Raw genomic sequence first — 21,047 nt, forward strand, 5'->3', positions numbered from 1 at the left:
CTTATTGTCAGTAGTTTGTTTAGTTACTTATGCCAACCTTAACCACCAGTGAATTTGAGGTTGCCTACACAAAGAAAAACGTGGTGAAATAAAAAAAGCAAGGATGGGGGGAAATGTATGTTCTTAGAAGAGTTATATATATTAGAACAGAAGGGAGACTCTTGTGATGAGGACTTAAAGATCATTAACACATTGGGTAGAGACAAAACTTCTTGACTTGAAGAAGTCGTGGGTGTGCAGAAAGATAAGGTAGGTGTCTCTCATCTTCCTGCAGAAAGGTGAGGGAATGGTGGTCTCCACTTGGGAGGGTTGTGAGTGAGGGAAGCCTGGAAGCAAGGGTGGAAAAAGGTTACAGAGGTAGAGAAGTTGGATGCTGCTTTGGGTATGTTGGGAAATGAAAGCTTTGGGTTTTAATTGGCTTCTTACTGTACATAGTTGCAAAGATGCAGACAAAAATCCTATATAAGTGATGTATATTGGCTTCCTCCCATAAATCTTCCCTTCTGAAAGTAGGAGTGACAGAAAACCTGACAGGCCTCCTCTTCCATCCTTTTACCGTTTAAAAGATAGCTAGAAGCCAGGGTGATCTAATGTAGCATTCAGTAATCTTTTTTGTCATGTAAACCTTCCAGACTACCCAGGAAGCGTCAGCTTTGGGGAACGTGTGAGCTGTAATACCAGAGTTAACTGAAATAATGCAGAAGTTGCCAAGGACCCAACAAAAACGGCTTCAGGTGATCTTGACTCTGGGAACCTCATATAGAGGCTAATCTTGTCTTAAGTAGGTGTGTTACCAAGTTCGGGCTCGCTTTGTTCACTGCACGCAAGGCCAGTGAATCTTAGAGACAAGGTGCTGAGGCAAGGAATATGACTTTATTTGGAAAGCTGGCTGACAGAGAAGATTGCAGACTGATGTCTCCAAATAACCATCTTGTCAGGGCCTGGATGTCAGGTTCTTTTATAGAACCGAAGGGAGAAGCAATGAGGAACTAAAGTCAAAAGGCAGAATAGAGAGTGAGAAGCAGTGAGGGAGTAAAGTAAAAAGGGTCTTCGGTTTTGCAAAACATCTCCGGGGTTGCAAAACATCTCCGGGAAGGGCCAGCCTTCGGAAGGGGTGTGTTCGGTTCAGTCGCTCATTGCTCATCCTGTCCGACTCTCTGTGACCCCATGGACTGCGGCACACCAGGCTTCCCTGTCCTTCACCGTCTCCTGGAGTTTGCTCAAACTCATGTTCATTGAGTCGGTGATGCCACCCAACCATCTCATCCTCTGTCGTCCCCTTCTCCTCCTGCCTTCAATCTTTCCTAGCATCAGGGTCTTTTCCAGTGAGTCAGTTCTTTGCATCAGGTGGCCAAAGTATTGGAGCTACAGCTTCATAATCACTCCTTCCAATGAATATTCAGAACTGATTTCCTTTAGGATTGACTGGTTTGATCTTGCTGTCCAAGGGACTCCAAGAGGCTTCTCCAGAATCACAGTTCAAAAGCATCAATGGAATGTGTTCATCTCTTCTTTTTTGCAGTCATTCACAGAGGGGCAGGGTCAGATTATCTCTTTATGAGCTGAACAAAGGCACTTAAGTTTAACAGTCAAACAGAGTAGCAGGGTTCTTTGAGACTGGCCATTAGTATGATTATAATAACTGCAAGGAAAAGCAACTCAAAGAAACATGGAGTCCGAATTATTTCTTCTCTGCAGCAGGTATTTCATTTGAAACTCTTACTTGACAAGAATGTTTCAAAGCTAAAAGCACTGTCCCTTCTTTAACTGTATAACATTGGGACTTTTATTAACTGCTAATGACTTGTTTAATAAAAACAGTATTATTCCATAGAATCTGATAATATTTTTAAAATTGGGAAATTTACAGCAGATCATAAAGTGGTTAAAGGGCAGAATAAAAGGCAGAATAACAGTGACAGTCTTTATTTTCTTGGGCTCCAAAAATCACTGCAGATGGTGACTGCAGCCATGAAATTAAAAGACACTTGCTCCTTGGAAGAAAAGCTATGACAAACCTAGACAGCATATTAAAAATCATAGACATTAGTTTGCCGACAAAGCTATGGTTTTTTCCAGTGGTCAGTAGTCATGTATAGATATGAGAGTTGGACCATAAGAAAAGCTGAATGCCAAAGAATTGATACTTTTGAATTGTGGTGTTGGAGAAGACTCTCGAGAGTTCCTTGGACTGCAAGGAGATCCAACCAGTCCATCCTAAAGGAAATCAGTCCTGAATATTCATTGGAAGGACTGATGCTGAAGCTCCAAACTTTGGCCACCTAATGCGAAGAACTGACTCATTGGAGAAGATGTTGATACTGGAAAAGATTGAAGGCGGGAGGAGAAGGGAATGACAGAGGACAAGATGGTTGGATGGTATCACCGACTCGATGGAGAAGAATTTGAGTAAGCTCTGGGATTTGGTGAAGGACAGGGAATCCAGGAGTGCTGTATTCTATGGGGTCACAGAAGGTCAGACATGACTGAGCAACTGAACTGAACTGATAAAGTGGCTTTTGGGTCCAGGTGATCTTGTTACTAAGTCCAAGTACTCTGCTCACTGAACAACAAACCAGTGAATCTTGAGAGCTGAGGTGTTGAGACAAGGAATACAACTTTATTTGGAAAGCTGGCTGACAGAGAAGATGGCGGACTATGTCTCAAAATAACTGTCTTGTTGGGGTCTGGATTGCAGGTTCTTTTATAGAACCAGAGAGAGGCAATGAGGAACTAAAGTCAAAAGGCAGAATATAGAGTGGGAGAGGCAGTGAGGAAGTAAAGTAAAAAGGGTCTTCAGTCTTGCAAAACATTTCTGGGAAGGGCCAGCCTTGGGAAGGGGTGTGTTGAATCTCTTCTTTCTCTCTCTTTCACTCCGTTTTTTTTTTTTTTTTTTTTGGCAGTCATTCGCAAGTGGGTAGGGTCAGATTATCTTTCTATGAACTGAATAAAGACAGTTTAACAGAGTGGCAGGGTCCTTTGAGGCAGGCCACTATATATGATTATAACAGCAACAAAAAACAAGTCAAAGAAACAGTTCCAACATGGAGTCAGACTTGGTTCTTCTCTGTAACAATTCTTCTTCCTTCCTGGTTTTGGTGATCACTTTATAACGTATATATGTACATATGTAGATACATCTATAGCCTTTAGACTTTTCAAAGGATGTCTGAGCTTTTGCATCAGGTTTCAGACAATATAGTGTGTGCATCATTTGTTATGAGCTAACAGTAGGCTAGGCAAGCAACCTGAGGAAGGGCACATTCAGAATTTCTTCACTTTCTAGTGAGTCTTCTGAATGCACTGTGTATTCGATACACCCGGTGGGGAAAGAGTATTCTTGCGTGGGCATAGGCAATTTATGATAAAGTCTGCAGAGGAGGCAGGTATTGGGACTTAACCCTCTTTTTTCATATCTTTATAAAATTGTTTCTCCTGGAGACTTTATGTCTCTGCCTGTTTTGTTCTCTTTCTCTTTGTGGGTCTGAGTTTTTTTCTTTCTGTCTCTTTGCTTTCTCTCACTCTCACGCTGTCTCCTTATTCAGTAGGTATTTCTTTGAATCAGCAATTGAATTGACCTGATAGTTGAGACACAATCTGTGCAGGAATACTGAAATATAACCCAGTTTGTTTAGGGTATTAAGCTGCTCTCATTTGCAACCCATAAATGAAATATGAAGACAAAATTAATTAATTGAATCGAAAGGGGTTCAGAGAAATCCACATGGACAGAGGCATCTGGGGGGGATGGATATGGGTAGAGCTCTTGGGAGGACTGCTGAAGTCTGGATACTAGAAAACAGAGACGAGAACGTAACAAAAAGAGAAAGATGCTCAGTAAAGTTTTCAAGCAAAGAAGTCTCATGATAGAAGTGGGTCTGTGGCACACTTGCTTTCTTCATCTTTTTTTCCTTTTCCACCATTTTTATCTTTTGCTGACAGTTGGGCAAAAGGCCCTGCAGGCCTGCAAGCCCAATCTCGAGGCTGAAGAAAAAATCTGGAGTCCACAAGAGAGACGTCAGTGGTTTAATGGATGCGGGTTCTTACACGTGTGAAGCAAGGTCCTAGGGCGATACACCACCTTGTGTGGTAGATAGCAGGCGGGACGTGGCGACCGTCTCTGCTACTGGGGAAATGGGGAGGTGGGTACCAGTAATCAGGGGAATTGATGTGAGATTGGCTCTTGGTTATCAGGGAAACCAGCAAGGGGGAGACATGCCCCTCAACACCCCTTTGATAAGCTATCTTAATGGAGATGTTCTGACCTAGTCATGAGGTGGGGCCTGGCACAGGTATGTGGAAGGTCAGTTATATGAGTAGGGTGTGGGTGAAGCAGGCACAGGTTGAGGAGGGGTTGTACAGAGCGCAACAGCATGACCATCTTGAGTGTCCCGACCATACACTGACATATACTGACTCCTGGACATTGCTCATCCCATGAGTGGTCCTCAGAATCAGTGCAGAGAACGTGCTTTTGTTTAAAGTCAGTGGTTTCCTTTTCTCTTTCTTTGCGGTTGTTTGCCCCTAGTTGACTTCAGGGCTGCTTCTACAAAACATTTTCCATAAGGATGTTCTGATGACATACAGGTTCCTTAAAAGAAAGAGAGTACATAACTTCAAGGGAGTAATAAGGGGACCTACATTATTCTTTTACTTATATTACAAAACTCCATTATTCTCTTACCATGACTTTCTTAAAAAAAATAGCTTCTCTCTTTCTAAAAAAGTTTTTAAGTCTTTGTGTTGTAAAATGTGCTGTTGTTTCAAATATTGCCAGGCTGAGGGGGACTCCTATTTTTATTGCCAAGACACTGTGTTTGAAATTAGAATAGGGAATAGCTTCTGTGTTAGACGGAAGTTTGGGTTTCCACTTTTCTGGGTTGCTAACACTCATTGAGCGCACGGTGAGGTCATCCACACTGCTTTAGGCCCTACTGTCCCTGACTCTGTACTTGGTGTCAGGAAGCCGACCCCCATGTCACAGTTACCTGTTGGACAGACTTCTGAGAACCCAGTGTGGTTATTGCCACATTATTAATATTGCTGTCATAGTCAGGGACAGACAGAAAAAGACGTGAATTAGTGGTTGTTTAATTGTTTTTCCCCTTTATCTTTAATGTTGTGAGGGGTTTCCCTCATAGCTCAGTTGGTAAAGAATCCGCCTACAATGCAGGAGACCCTGGTTTGATTCCTGGATAGGGAAGATCCCCTGGAGAAGGGAAAGGCTACCCACTCCAGTATTCTGGCCTGGAGAATTCCATGGACTATACAGTCCATGGGGTCGCAAAGAGTCAGACACAACTGAGCAACTTTCACTTTCACTTAATGTTGTGAAAAATAGAAGTGTTACTATCAAAGCATGTTGAGATGCTGGAAAGAAAGGTTGTATACGATGGTGAAAGATTAATCATTTCCTTTTGACTGTTACATGCCATAATCTTGTCACTGGGTATTTTCATAAATTAGTCTAAGAAAATGAAGTGAAAGAACCAAAAGAAGAACACCTGCTGTATCTTTAACTTGAGCAGTTGTATATAGAGATGCTACTGGCATTGAAGCTGTTTTTGTTGAGCTAACAGTAAGATATTTGCTGTCACCACTGCCCTGGAGGAAAATGACAGAAGGATACCAATTCTGTATCCATAATTGATTACATTCCATTTGGTCTTAAAATTGCGTTCTTTACTTGGACAAGAGTTGCAGACAGACAAACGAATTATAAGCATCCAGGTAAAAGAACACCCTTGGATAATTGCTGGTGACCGCTGGCATCTTAGCTAAATCTTGCCACAACTGGTAGTCACATCTGGATAATACTGTACCGCATGACTTAAGTATTTCTCACACTCTGTAACATGGTGTTATTGCCATCAATTAAAAAAAAAAAACCCACATGTCAGTCTATATTCCTTCCAGTTTAACTCAAGTTAATCATATCAAATGCAATCAATATCTCTCCAGTTTCTTCCATATTAAAAAGAGAGTTGTATGACATGTGTGTGTACTCAGTCATGTCCAACTCTTTGCAACCCCGTGGACTGTAGCCTGCCAGGCTCCTCTGTCAATGGAATTTTCCAGGCAAGAATACTGGAGTGGATTGCCGTTTCCTACTCCAGGAGATCTTCCCAACCCAGGGATCGAACCCAAGTGTAGTGCGTCTCCTGCGTTGGTATGCACATTCTTTACTGTGCTACCTGGAAAGCCCTGAAAAGATGATGAGGAGAGGAAATAGTAAAAAAGAGGTGCCAGTCTTTCCTGGTGGTGCTAATGGTAAAGAACGTGTCTGCCAGTGCAGGAGACATAAGAGATGCGAGTTTGATCCTTGGATCAGGAAGATCCCCTGGAGAAAGGCATGGCAGCCCACTCCAGTATTCTTGCCTCGAGAATCCCATGGATGGAGTACCCTGGCGGGCTACAGTTCATAGGATTGCAAAGAGTCAGACATGACTATAGTGACTTAGCACAAAGCACAACTTAAGGTAAGTGCTCCAGTCAGTCAGTCACTTCAGTCACTCAGTCTTGTCCTACTCTTTGTGACCCCATGAACCGCAGCACACCAGGCCTCCCTGTCCATCACCAACTCCCAGAGTTTACCCAAACTCATGTCCATCACATTGGTGATGCCATCCAACCATCTCATCCTCTGTCGTCCCCTTCTCTTCCTGCCCCCAATCCCTCCCAGCATCAGGGTCTTTTCCAGTGAGTCAGCTCTTCGCATGAGGTGGCCAAAGTACTGGAGTTTCAGCTTCAACATCAGTCCTTGCAATGAACACCCAGGACTGATATCTTTTAGGATGGACTGGTTGGATCTCCTTGCAGTACAAAGGACTCTCAAAAGTCTTCTCCAACACCACAGTTCAAAAGGCACCTAGATTCTATAAAGGAATGTGAGAATAAAACCCACACATAACAAACACTTCTAGCTCCTTAAGATCAACTGAAGTTAGGAATGCTGAGACTTCACTTGATCTCTTGAGATAGTCTATGGGAGGTGTAATCTTTAATATCTTCATGGTACTTGTGCTGGGCTGTTACAGGAATAGCAGATAATTAAAATGCTAGTAACATTTCTCGAGTGCTTCCCATAGTTGAAGAAACTGAGGCATGGAGAGGTATAAGTTACTTGCTCAGGTTTACATGGTTAGAAGTCCAGAGTTCAAAAACCAGAGCCAAGTTTCAAAGCCATTTTGTTTGAGTGAGAGCTTAGGCTCTCAGCACATTGCCACTAAGAGGCCAAGACCAGAGGTTCAGGGTCCCTGTGTCCCTTCATCCCTTGAAGATAAATAACTTGAAGAGTTTGCTGTTTTCAGTTCAGACAGACTATGCAATTTTTTAAACACAAAGTTGGCATAGTTGAAAACATACTATATATGTATAAAATTGTATGTCTGAATTTTTTAACTTAGGTTGAGATAATGCTTGTATCTATAAATTTATTATAAAGCCCCCATGGACAGTCTTAATAATGACTGCACAGCCTATGTGAATGTGTGTTTTCCCTACTTTCCCTTTGAGTGTCTGGCTTGTTTCTATGTTCTTTTTTTCCTTCCCTTTCTTTCTTTCTCTTCCCCTTCCTTCATTTTTAATAAGACTGTATCAGACATCTTAAGTATAAACCTTTGTTTTTAAAATTGCTCTTTAATGATAAGGTCCCAAGGGTGAAATGGAATTAGTGTATATCATTTTGAATCTGTGGCTATTTTTGCTAAATTTATTTTGGTTATGAATTATACCAACTTATACATTATCATCAATGTATGAGAGTACTACTCTATTTCATCTAATCCTTAAAAATACTGAGTATTCTTTTTTGTAAAATCTAGTCTAATAAGAAACTTGACTTCACTTGTAAAATTTTGTATTTCTCCCGTATATAAGCTACTTTACATATTCTACATAGCATTAATCCATTTTTCTGATGTTTACCTTTAAAATATTTTTTCTTAAAAAAAGTGAATTAGGTAGAAGTGATCATTGCACAACATTTTAATGAATTAAATGCCACCAAATTGTTCATTTTAAATGGCTAATTATGTTTTGTGACTTTCATGTCAATAAAAAAATGTTTGTGTCCCTGTGTATGCACGTGCAGATGTGTCTATGTGTGCTCGATGGTAAAGTCTGAGTCCGGGAGAGCTGCTGTGCTGTGCTGGGCTGTGAGCGCCAGCCGGCTGCAGTCTCCTGCATAATGCTCACAGAGACTGAGTTGAATGCGTAATGCACGCTGCCTTTCTTTCTGCCAGTTATGTTGTGCGTTGCTTACTAATTTGGGTCTATAATGGATTAAAAGTGGTTTATGAGTGAGAGTGTTTGACCTGCCTTAAAGAGAGGGTATTCTGCTACATATTAACATGCAAGTTTTATGGCTGCCCGAGGAACTATCAAATAAGCAATTCAGGAAACAGGGGGGAAAGATCAAGCCAGTTAGGAAATGGTGGAAATTGCTTGACATTATGAAGGGCATCACATATGTGCTTATATCCTGAGAAAAGTGGCCAACAGTGGTATGAATGGTAGCTAGAAAACCCCATAGCTGAAGCTGTATGTATAGGTGAAAGAAAGATCCAGACCTTGCCGGAGGCCTGGACCACTTAGTACTGTCCTTTCAGGATGTGTCTTGCTACCCTAAAGAGGATTGCAGTATTTCCTTTTTTAAAGTAGTCTGCTGACATCTTTTATATAATTCTCTATTAAGACAAAATGATTTTCATATGATTTATATGAACTTTTTTGTATTTGTATTTTAGTGCACATTTTATTCCATTTGCTGCTTGCTTTTCAAAATGTGAAGTCTTTTAAAATTTTTATAACCTCTTAATTTTTGTGTTGTCATATCTGTTGATTATTTCTTTTGGTCTTAAATCACTCTAGACTTAACCTTTCCCTGTCCAGTAATTAGTAAATGCGTAATAATATATTTTCTTCCATTGAAAATTTTCTTTTGAGTCTGTAGTTTAAGATAAAATCTTTACTGTTTCCATATTAGTAAACAATTAGGTGAAGATTAGGGTAGTTATATGGTTCTAGATCCAGTTTGGGTTTTGATTTGAAGTGTAGTAAATAAAATGTTAATATGGGAAGAATCGACACTTTTGTGATATTCAGTCTTACCTTCCAAAGGCCTGTTTTTTACATTTCTTTGTGATATTCTATTTTTTTTCTTTTCATAGGTTGCATACATTTTTAATTGAGGTTTTTATAAATATTTTTATTTTATATACTGTGAGAGCCTTTTGCATGTATTTTTACCATTATTAAAGTGCCTAGAAATAATTAGTGGTTTTTATATATTTATCCGGTAACTGATCAGTTCCTCAAGCTTACTGAATGTGATAGCTTTCAACTGATTCTCTTGGGCTTTCTATATAAAATCACATCCCTTCCAAAATTTTTTATTTTCCCCACTAATTACACACCTTATTTGTTTCACTCATTTTTGTTTTTGTAGGACCTAGAAAAACAAGTCTTTTAGTCCTAGGGATAAGAAATGAATATTGAATTTTTAGTTTTTTTTTTTTTTTGCTTCTGTTGCAGATAGGCATGATTATCATTTACTTCTTCTATAATAAATTATTTTGATTTTCTCTTTTTGTTGTCTTGACCCTAAGGAAGATTGTTACATTAAGGTTTTACTCAACTATTGCAATTAGCAACAGGTCAGAGCTTCCTTCCATTCCCTAAGGTAAATGGGTCTAATGTTACTTCTGAATAATTTTAACCCTTAAGGGAAATGAAAAAAAAAAAATCTGTGTGTTTAAAATTTGTGGGGAGTCACTTTCAATTTTATACTTAATTTAGAATGCCCAGATATAAAGTTGAAATAGCCTTTATATGCATAATGTTTTTTATTCTTTCTGGGAGGAAATCAAAATCTGATTTTTATATTGAGGAAGAAGACCTTTTATTGAATTTACTTGTTTACAAATGAAAGGCCACATTCTTAAACAATAAAATCATAAGAATATAATGAAAAAAAATCATAAGAATATAATGTATTTTCTCCCTTTTTGTAACTTATGAGAGGACTGAATTTCAAATCTTCCTCTTTTATCTTTCATATAATAATAACAATGTTAATAACAGCTGAAGTACTTTGAGCATTTAGTGTCAGATGCTGGTCTATGAGCTTTATGTAAATTAACTAGCTTGTTCTCCATAATAACCTGTGAGGAAGGAACTGTTACTATCCCCTTTTATAGATAAGGAGAAACTAAACACAGATTAACTGAATTGCTTGAGATTCATCGCTAATAAGAGGCAGATTTGGGATTTCATTCCAGGCAGTCAGAGAATGAGTCCTTTTGTTTTTTTTGAAAATACAGTTTTATTAACACCACAGTGGTAAACAACTTTATGCTTAAATTTCTTTATAGATCACACAGTTCAAAACCCACAAAGAAGCTAAGAGTCTTTACATTAAATGTGTCCTCCTAAAAATCCTTTGCTGTATGCCAATCTGTTCCCGAGCAGTAAAATTTGATTATGCACCATTTTATATTAATATGTCACATTTACATAGCAAAATAACGAAGGCACAGCTAACACAAGCAAACTGAAACCCTTTCTACTTCTGAGCTGCGGATGGGGACACACAGTTGGATTGGTTCTTCAAGTATATATTTTTTCCCAAACATTAGCTTCAGTAAAGAGTTGTGATAATTTTCACAGCTACATTCTAAAAGCTACAAGACAAAAAGACATCACACAATTCAAAGTACATAACATTGGATACACATGCTTTACAGACTTTACTAGAATTCTACATTTTTTCAAGTAAATTAATACTTCTAAAATACTTGATAAAGGAATTTAATGCTTAAACAATTGGGATTTTACACCTTTGTAAATAGACATTACCAAGAAAACACATAAACACGAGACCGTACATAATGAACACACACGTTGACAATATTGTACAGGTCATACACCCTCCTTCTCAGAACCAAATATTCAGAACAGTCTTTAGAATCTGAAGTGGCAGTTTTCTGAGCCTCATTAACAGTATTGTCATGATCTCCAGCACCGGGTTCCTTCCTCCCATCTCTCTTCTCTGAAGTGTAAAGCTAATGTTACAAAAACCAAGTCTTAAAGATGAGATCTGTTTTGAGTTCTGCTGCTGCTGCGCTGGAAAAATGCAAAACTAAAGAAATTGAAGAATTAGGCATTGAAAACATGTTTGATCTCGGCTTGGGTGTTCCGTGCCTAGTACGATGATACTGTGACGAAAGGATTTTCAAAGTGACGTTCTTTAATTCACATCTACTTGACACCCTTAGTAAGTCTCAACTCCAGTCCTCGCAGAAGAGATCATGAAAAATCATTTTAAATTTAACTCATTTTCAACACCTGTTGGTATATTTGTGTTCAAATTGGAAATCAAATTTGAGACGCGCTGGGCATAATCTGATTGCGTCAATTTCATAGTATTTTAGGAATGTCAGAATTGATTCCTACTGTACTTTGGTCCAAAACCTGAGCCGTTCAAGTCCACCAATGTGTACAAAATAATAGTAATCGGGGTTTTAAATCTGCGTCGTCATTCTCCTCTGCACTCTCTTCCCCGCTTATATCTTGGCGTCATCAGGCACTGCAGAGTGGGGACCCTCATCTTTGGCGGCAGCGGTCCCCGCAGCCTCTGCTGCAGGCTCTTCTTCCTCCTCGTCCTCCTCCTCTCCCTCCTCCTCATCCTCGTACTCGTCATCATCATCCTCCTCCTCATCACCCTCTAAGGTCCATGCACACCCCTCCATCTCACCGGTGAGCTCTTGGATCTTAGCAAGTAAGGGCTTATAGATATCGTTATACTTTTTCTCCAGAGCCTGGAATTCCTTGTCAAATTTGGCTTCTATCTTATCGCATCGCTTCTGCAGCTTTTTGAGGGCCAGGACTCGGCATTTTACCGAATTAGGCAGGCTCTCGATAAAGTCATTTCTAGGCTTTGGTGCATTCTCTGCAGGGGTCTGGGGCTCCTCAGCCATCTGACCGACCACACCGTCGGAGTCGCCGGACGCGCTGTCAGAATCTCCCCCCTGCGCACCGCCTTCCGCCATTACCTCCTCCGCTGCCGCGGCCGCGTCTGCTGCTGCTGCCGCCGCCGCCGCTGCCTGGCTCGGCTCCGCAGAGCCCTGGTTCTGCGAGTCAGCCATGTTCGAGGAGCAGCGCAGAGTTCTAGGTGGCTCCCACAGAGACCTGCACCCGAGCTGCACCACAGCGATCTTGCGGCTGCGGCAAGCGGCAAGAGGCGCTGACGTTGGCCGCGGCGGTGACGTCGCGCGGCCCCGCCCTTCTCCCCTGCGGGCCCTTGACTGGCTCCCCATAATCAGCTGATGGTGGGGCCCTCGAACCACACCAGCAGCCTCCTGTTGCTACCCTGCTCTCCCCCGCACTGCGGGCAACGTCAGGACCCGTTTCCTAGCTACCCTGCTTACCCCCACATCTGCCCGCGCAAATCCCTCCCCCAGTACAGCGGAGCTGGGGGTGGCGGCAGGTGTCCGCGGCAATTTTTCACGAACTGTGTGGACGGGCTTAGCCTTTGCCACTTGGCTCCTCTAGCTCACGCAGGTGCTTATATACATCTGCCAGTATATGTGTCTTGGCATTTGTCTCCATCGTAGCTGGCGTTGGCATCTTGAGCTTACTCTTGGGGATTCGGCTTTGATCACCTCAGATTTCAGTGAAGTCCTTGCCAGAGAGTGGAGGCTTGGGGGGATCTGTCTCCATTCCACCCACTTAGGGACCTGTGGGGGAACTGAACAGTTTTCAGCCCTTCTCCCCTCGTCCCACCCTCAGCAGCCTCTCTTGCCCCTCTCTCAGCCTAGTGGCACATATACCGGTAGCACGGTCTTCTTTCAGTTAGGCGGACCCTGGAAGCAGTTTTGGAGCCATTTGACCAGGAAATGTCTGAAACCCTGGGTATTCTGGAATGTTCCAGAAGGCTCCTCAATAGCCTTGTCCTGTGGGGAGGAATAAAGCTGGAGGAGGGCCAAAGAAAGCAAAGCCTTCTAACGCTGGAGGCCCAGGGTAAGGGGCCCCCTGCCTTATCGGGGCTGAGGCGCATGTTTAACAGTGCCGTTTGCTAGGGATGTACTGTCCCACACGTACACACAGGCGTTGTCCCCAAGATATGGTTCAGCATCTGCTCCAAGGGTCTAACTGGTGATTTGTATATGAGAACGGTTAAAAGAAAAAAGCTATCGAATACTAATGTCTTGTTTTCTAACAGTCAAATGAGTAGACATTTTAGTTTCCTGTTTATTAAATCAAAATGAGAGCTTCTTGAATAAGGGTAAGAGCACATTATTTTAGGTATGGAAGCCAGACGATCCTTACAGGACTTATTCAGGAATGTTTTAAAATTAAGCATTACTTATACAAATGCTTTTTTCCCCATTATATTGGGACTTGCCGAAGTATTTACATAAAACACATGAATGTAAGGAAATTAACTGCCCAAGTACATTGGTGTATCTTTTTGGGTCTTGTAAATTTGGTTAATAATATGCAAAGCATTTAGTGCTGACACTTAGCAAGAACTTGATATTTTGTTTACAAAATAGTTAAATTGTATTTATTACTCAAAAATAACCTGCAATAATATACTCTTAGAAAAGGACATCTTAATAAGAGCTTTCTTACCAAAAAAAAAAAAGGACATCTTTGTGCCCTTCCTCAAAGAAACTTTACAAACGGTTCAATATATCTGCAGTAGAAAATATCTTAGTTTTTTTGTACTTGTAGTTCATATTATTTACTTTCTTAATTATGTTTCAGATAATTTACTTTCTGCTTCCCTGTTACCATTCATAATGATGAGATTTTTTGGTTAAGGTTGAAATTTCGATCCTAACCCTAAATTTGGTGTAATAATGTATCTATATTTAGTTGGCTGATGCTATACATATTTAATATATCACCTGCATGTTCCATATACCATTTTTTGATAGGTACAGCTACTGTGAGGTTAAGACTGTATTTTCTCATTTTAAAAAATAAGGAACTTAGGTGAAGAAAAAGGAAGTGAAATGCTCTTTTACCTGATTTATCACCCGATTTATCACCTGATTGGCAGAATCAGGGACAGAAGCGAGGCCTTCAAACTCCTGTAATATAGAAGCTATGACACACTTTAAAAAGACAAAACTAAACTCAGACTTTACTCAGTCTAACTTGAATTACTTGAAACAACCAGGGTGTACCCATCTTTTAGGATTTCTATGTTCCCATCTTAAAAAATCTTTAAACTTAGTGTTAAGCTATGCTTTACTGACCAGGGTTCTTGGACTCCTTAATAAATGGAAATTGATAAGAGACTAGATGATAAATTCAAGCAAGGCTTTTTTGGGACTCTTGCTGCCAGCAGAAGGGAGCTTTTAACAAGTAACTTCCTTGTTTACTCCCTGTGAGGATAGGGGAGCTGGCACTGGGAAGCTGAGGGTGGGGGAGGGATGGGTTCGGGCCAGAGGGTGGCTTGGGTGGTCTGCCCACCCCCTTGGTGGCACTGTGTGCAGGAGGCATGCGCGGTACCCTGCTTGTGCTCCCGGCTCCTCAAGTTGGCTCCTGGAAGTTGGATTTTTGGTCTTTTTGTATCTTGTTCATAAATTGCCCAGAGAGGCTGTGCATGCAGTTATTTTTAGTCCCTTGTTACTTCCTATTTTGTTGTTGGAGGAGAGGTTTGTCCAGATACAAGCACTGCAGCGAAGGGTCCCAGGTCCCACCTGTCTCAAGGCTACTCTTTTTTTTTTTTAAAGACTGTGTTGAGATATAGTTCATGTACAACGAATTTTGCCCTTTTTAGGGTACTTTGACAAACACATAAGAGTCATGTAAACACTACATTAATGGAATTGTAGAACAGTGACTTCATCTTCTTCAAATATCCTCACGTTCTTTCCCTTACTGTCAACCCTGGCAACCACTGGTCTGTGATCTGTCTCTGTATCCCCAGAATGTCATATAAGTGGAATAGGTGTGTAGCCTTTTGAGTCTGGCCTTTTTCTCTCAGCATAATGAATTGGAGATTCATCGGTAACAATGTATATTAATAGTCTGTTCCTTTTTATTTACTGACTAGTATCCCATTTGAGTTATTTCCAGTTCTTTGTGATTACAAATAATGCTGCTGTGAACATTCAACAGGTTCTATGTGAACAAAGGTTTTTATTTCTCTTGAGTAAGTACCTAGAAGTGGAATTGCTGGGTCATATGGTAAATGTAGGTTTAGTTTTATAGGAAGCTTCCACAATGTTTTCCACAGTGGCTGTACTATTTTGCTTTTACACTGGCAATATGTGAGAGTTGCAGTTGCTCCACACCCTCACCATTTCATATTGTTGAGTTTTGTCCCCTAATCTAAGAGCTCTATGTGAGTCCATAATGATTAATGACATCATCTTTCAGTGTGCTTACGTGTCATTCATATATCTTCTTTGATAAAATGTCTGTTTAGATGTTTTGCTCATTTTCTAAATTGAATTTTTTGTTCTCTTACTAATTTTCTAACATTTTTTATATATTCTGGGTAAAAGTTTTATGTGAGATATGTGTTTTTTAAATATGCTCTTTGGTCTGTGACTTGTCTTTCATTTTTGTAATAGTGTCTTCCAAAAGCAGTTATTTAAAATTTTGATAAATCCATTTTATTAATCTTTTCTTAGTAGATTATGCTTTTGGTGTCATATTTAAGAAATCTTTGCCAAATTCAAGGCCATAAAGATTTGGTCTTAGTTTTCTTCTTGAAGTTTTGCAACTTAAATTTTCACATTTAGACTCTGATCCATATTGAGTTAATTTTTAAATAAGCGTGAGGTATATGGGCTTCTTGGTGACTCAGACAGTAAAGAATCTGCCTGCAATTTGAGGGACTCGGGTTCGATCCCTGGGTCAGGAAGATCCCCTGGAGAAGGGAAAGGCTTACCCACTCTAGTATTCTTGCCTGGAGAAGTCCATGGACAGAGGAGCCTGGTGGGCTACTGTCTATGGGATCGTAAAGAGTAGGACACAGCTGAGTGACTAACATTACTACTACTATAGGGATATATACCTTTTGCATATTGATCTTCTGTTGATATGGTACCATTTCTTGAAAATACTATCCTTTATTCACGGAATTGCTCATTCAATTTGGCAAAAAGTAATTGTCCATATGAGGGCTGCCCTGCAGTTCAGCTGATAAAGAATCCGCCTGCAGTGCAAGATACCCCAGTTTGATTCCCGGGTTGGGAAGGTCCCCTGGAGAAGGGCTTGGCAACCCACTCTAGTCTTCTTGCCTGGAGAATCCCCATGGACAGAGGAGCCTGGCGGGCCACAGTCCATGGGTTACAAAGAGTCAGACATGACTGAGCGACTCAGCACAGCACTGCACGATTGTCCACATACATGTTGATCCATTTCTGGACTTTGTGTTGCATTGATTTACGTGTCCTTTCACCAGTACCACACTTGGTAACTGTGTAAGTCATGAAATGAGGTACTTCAAGTTGGTTAACTCGGTTCATTTTCAAAATTATTTTGCTCTTCTAGTTCCTTTGACTTTCTATGTTTATTTCAGAATTGGTTTGACAAGCATTTAAAAAAACCCTTGGATTCAGACTCTGAAAACAGTTTGCAATGCATATAGTACCTGCTTTGTAAGAATTATGTGTTTAAAAGTTTTAACTCTTGTTATTAAGAGTTGTCTCATTTTGTGGGCTTTATGGACTCTAGCGTATTATTGGGGCTGCCAGTAACACATAGTTGGGAATAGCAAGATGAGCTGTTGTATTGTCACGTCTTTATCTCTGCTTACTGTAATTTCTCACACACCTGTCACATCGGGGGAAAAATAAGAAAGGTGGGTGATGGGAGGGCACTTTGGTGAAGTGGTTGGGAGCACAGGTCTGTACTCAGACTCTGGCTTCACTTTCTGCCCCTGCCCATTTACTAGTTGTTTGTATTGAATTCAGTTCTCAAATTGGAATAACGATGGCATTAACTTCAAAATGTTTTTTCTTGAGTTTTTGTGTATTTGTTTTTATTGGGCCACAATTCTCATATCATAAAATTTACTCAAAGGGTAGTCTTAAGTATCACTGAGACAGTGTGTATCCAAATACTTACCATTGAGTCAGTTCTTCACATCACGTTGTTCATTAGATTTTTTTAAATATTTATTCATTTGACTGAGCCAGGTCTTAGTTGTGGCATGTGGGATCTTTAGTTGAGGCAAGTGGATTCTAGATGTGGAGAATAATTCTCTTTGGTTCTGCGCTCTAACACCTGTTCTGTTTGCAGCCAGTTAATTCTGTTGGCTCATTTCAATGAGCCTGTGGAATTCTGGCAGTCTTTCTTCCTTTTTTTTTTTTTTAAACCGTCTCTGCCCCTTCAGTGCAAGCTGACAGTGTTCTGCTTATATAAAATTCTCATAAAACTTATTGGCCTCCCAGGCAATTCATGGGGGTCCACACCATCAGACAAGAGAGGCCTCCACAGATCTTTCCTGGATAGCCACATCTTTAACCCTGGCTTCTACGGAGATGGTTGACTGGATCCATCAGTCACATGCCTGATCTCTTTAGCAGACCATTGTTCAGCCACATCCTTGGCCTTGTTTTCAGAGCATGCTATATGGATAGGCTGAGGATTTCCAAACGTTCCAGTTCTGTTTCTTTTTCACTTAACAATTCCCTCTTTATCTCTTTCCTCTTGCATTTTACTATAAGCAGCAAGAAGAAACCAGGTCACACCTTTAATATTTTGCTCAGAAATGTCCTCCGCTAAGTAACCAAGTTTGTCGCTTGTAAGTCCTACCTTCTTTAAAATATTAGAACGTGATTTGGCCAAGTTCTCTGCCACTTTATAACAAGATTGCCTGTTTCCAATTTCAAAAAAATAATATGTTCTTCATCTCCGTCTGGGACTTTATCAGAGTGCTTTTAACATCCATATTTCTATCAATATTCTGTTTATGATTTATATGTATTTTCTAAGACAGTAGAAGCTTTCACTGTAGCTCTCCTCTTTTCTTTCTGAGCCTTCACTGGAATCTCCTTTAATGTCCTTATTTCTGTCAATAGTTTCTTCAAGGCAAACTAGGCTTTTTCTATCATGCCCTCAAAACCCTTCCAGCCTCTACTTATTACCTGATTCCAAAGTCACTTTTACATTTTTAGGTATGCGCTATTGTAGTACCCCACTTCCTGGTACCTAAATCTGTCTTGGGGTTCTCCAGACAAAGAGAACTAGTAACACACACACATACACATAAAGATAAAAATTGATTTTAAGGAATCTGTGTGTGTGATTGTGGGGCTGGCAAATCAGAAACCTTCAGAGCAGGAGGGTAGGCTGAAAATTCTGGCAGGAGTTGATGTGACAATCTTGAGTCAGAAGGCAGTCCGGAGGCCAGATTCCTTCTTTGGAGAACTTTAGTCTTTTAGAGCCTTCAACCGACAGGATGAGGCCATCCACATTATGAAAACTAATCTGCTTTACTCAAAGTCTAAAAGTGAATCACATCCAAAAAATTCCTTCCCAGCAACATCTTGAGTGATGTTTGATCAACAGCTGGGCACAATAGCTAAGCCAAACTGACACATGAAATTAACCATCGCAGGCTATAATGCAAAATCATGCTGATGGTGCTTTTCTTAGGTAGTTGTACCAGAAAAATGTTACCAACTGTTGACAGAATTAAAAAATGCAGGACATGAGAGCTGCGAGCTCTGGTTTTATTCAGGGACCCTACAGAGGACTGTACCCCTGGAGACAGTTTGTCAGCTAACTCTGAGCAGTTGCTCGAAAGGGGCAGGGGAGCAGCCAGTATATATGAATTTTTTGGCTGGGAAATACATGGAGTCAGGCATACATCTTAGTGAAAGATTACTGCTAATCATAATCAAAGAAGTGCTTATCTTTATATGGGAAGATGAAAGAATCTGGGGCCATTGAAATTCTTCCTCAAGTTTGTATCAAAACTATCGAGGGGTCCATATATTCAAAAAACAAAATGCTCCATTCTGTTTTTTGTCCTGAATTCCTTTCAGTGTGTCCTGTAGGTCAGTGAGTGCAATAGCAAATGACTTGATCCTTGTAGAACTGGATGGCAGGCAATATTCTTTGTTTTACCACTACCTCCCTCTAGATCATAAGTTGAACCAAGGTTTAGGAGACATTTCATGACCAATTTGTCCCACAGTGCTAAGAAAGTTCATTCCTAGGTCAGGCAAGGATGTTCCTTCCCCTGTATCTAGAGTTGCATTGTTACAGTTAAATTTGTATGGGACTATTGTTGTTAGCGGAGAAGGCAATGGCACCCCACTCTAGTACTCTGCCTGGAAAATCCCATGGACAGAGGAGCCTGGTAGGCTGCAGTCCATGGGGTCGCTAAGAGTCGGACACGACTGAACGACTTCACTTTCACTTTTCACTTTCATGCATTGGAGAAGGAAATGGCAACCCACTCCAGTGTTCTTGCCTGGAGAATCCCAGGGATGGGGGAGCCTGGTGGGATGCCGTCTATGGGGTCGCACAGAGTCGGACACGACTGAAGCAACTTAGCAGCAGCAGCAGCAGCATTGTTGTTAGTCGCTGAGTTGTGGCCAACTTTTGCAACCCCAAGGACTGTAGCCCACCAGGCTCTTTTGTCCATGGAATTTCCCGGGCAAGAATACTAGAGTGGGTTGCCATTTCATTCTCCAGGGGATCTTCTTAACTCAAGGATCAAACCCACATCTCCTGCATTGCAGGTAGATTCTTTACCTCTGAGCCACCTGGGAAGCCCTTGTATAGGAATATATACATGATCAGTTGCCTCAAGACGCTGAGCCATCATTAGTTTTCTCGAAGATCTTGTGACACATTGGGTAATGCAAGAAACAACCACCTTATACAGGATGTAAGTAATACAGCTAATAACATTAATAAGACCACAGTAGAGATTTGTGCATGAGCTCTGAGAAGGAAACCAGCTCCTTAGTAGACCACCAAGACTAGGAAGTAGATCACTTAAGGCAGAAATCAGATTCTTCATGTGAGTCATTAAATGGGTAATATTGGAGGATTCATCTGGTATAAGGATGCAGCACTCAGTTTGAATTACGGCCTGCCTCTTTGAGATGCTGTAAAGATATTGAGAGCCGTGTGTTTTATAATACTGCTTTTTTTTCATCATAGAGATCTCATAATTCAGTAAGCTCATAGCCTGATTACTGTCATTTAAGGCCTGCTGGGTGAATTTTGTGAAGGCTTTGGTCTGGGTGGTTACATCTTCCAATCCTACTGAAGGCACAGAAATAGCTGCTAAGTGGTCAGACCAGTGAAACACAGATCTCTTGCTCCATCAGGCTTGTATACGTGGTAAAGTTGATGGAGTCATATCTGAATTGGAACACACATGGTCTTGAGCCCAAGGGAATCCTAGGATACATCTTCCTATCCATTGTGGCAGAAGCCAAGGCCATAAATTAGTGCCACAAAGCCACTGAGTTCCATTAGGTGCAAGTCAGTATTTCTGGTCATCTGACCCAGTCTGTTTCATACTAATTGTTGTATTTAAGGGAAATAATATGTTGGCATTGTTCATAACGCACTCAGCTTAATTTTCGATTGTTACTTGGTTATCTTTAATATGATTTAATTGTTCTCGACATAGGCCTTTAAACTTAAATGACTGTAGCCCAGTGTTAGCTATATAAATCCATCCCATAATTGAGGGAGGGTCTTTTCTAATAAGTGGGAAGTTACATTCTTTGCTGGGAGGGATTGGGGGCAGGAGGAGAAGGGGACGGCAGAGGATGAGATGGCTGGATGGCATCACGTGACTCAATGGACGTGAGTTTGAGTGAACTCTGGGAGATGGTGATGGACAGGGAGGCCTGGTGTGCTGCGATTCATGGGGTCACAGAGTCAGACACGACTGAGCAACTGAACTGAACTGAACATTCTTTGAAATTTAGCTCATTGTCCTGATTGAGCTTGAGTAACTTTAAAAAGGAATTCATGTTATGGTCAGGGTCAGAAAAAGTATGATTGATTAGCCAAATGAGGGATTCCTATCTAGTAATATCATTAGT

The 21,047-nt window shown here is 40.8% G+C and overlaps 2 protein-coding genes across 10 annotated transcripts in view; one reads left to right on the forward strand and one right to left on the reverse strand.

The window, feature by feature from the left end:
• HERC3 (HECT and RLD domain containing E3 ubiquitin protein ligase 3) overlaps positions 1 to 21,047 on the forward strand; it is a 144,660-nt gene that overhangs the window by 104,353 nt on the left and 19,260 nt on the right. Inside the window, exon 24 of one of the 9 annotated variants that reach the window (XM_055587616.1) lies at positions 633 to 2,837. The exons of the other annotated variants lie outside the window; for them this stretch is intronic. Within the exon in view, the coding sequence (XP_055443591.1) occupies positions 633 to 675 (43 nt within the window). The 3' untranslated portion in view covers positions 676 to 2,837. Of the gene's footprint in view, positions 1 to 632; positions 2,838 to 21,047 lie in introns of those variants that run through there. 9 annotated transcript variants of the gene reach the window in all.
• NAP1L5 (nucleosome assembly protein 1 like 5) lies at positions 10,278 to 12,210 on the reverse strand. Its single transcript, XM_055587617.1, has one exon. It carries the CDS (start codon positions 12,144 to 12,146, stop codon positions 11,565 to 11,567), a length of 582 nt encoding a protein of 193 aa, XP_055443592.1. The 5' UTR covers positions 12,147 to 12,210; the 3' UTR covers positions 10,278 to 11,564.

Source organism: Bubalus kerabau, chromosome 7, assembly GCF_029407905.1.
Source record: "Bubalus kerabau isolate K-KA32 ecotype Philippines breed swamp buffalo chromosome 7, PCC_UOA_SB_1v2, whole genome shotgun sequence".
Taxonomy (NCBI): Eukaryota; Metazoa; Chordata; class Mammalia; order Artiodactyla; family Bovidae; genus Bubalus; species Bubalus kerabau.

What these genes read in the sequence shown, in the direction of transcription:
- NAP1L5 (XM_055587617.1), bottom strand. Translation starts at nt 12,146, where the DNA reads ATGGCTGACTCGCAGAACCAGGGCTCTGCGGAGCCGAGCCAGGCAGCG.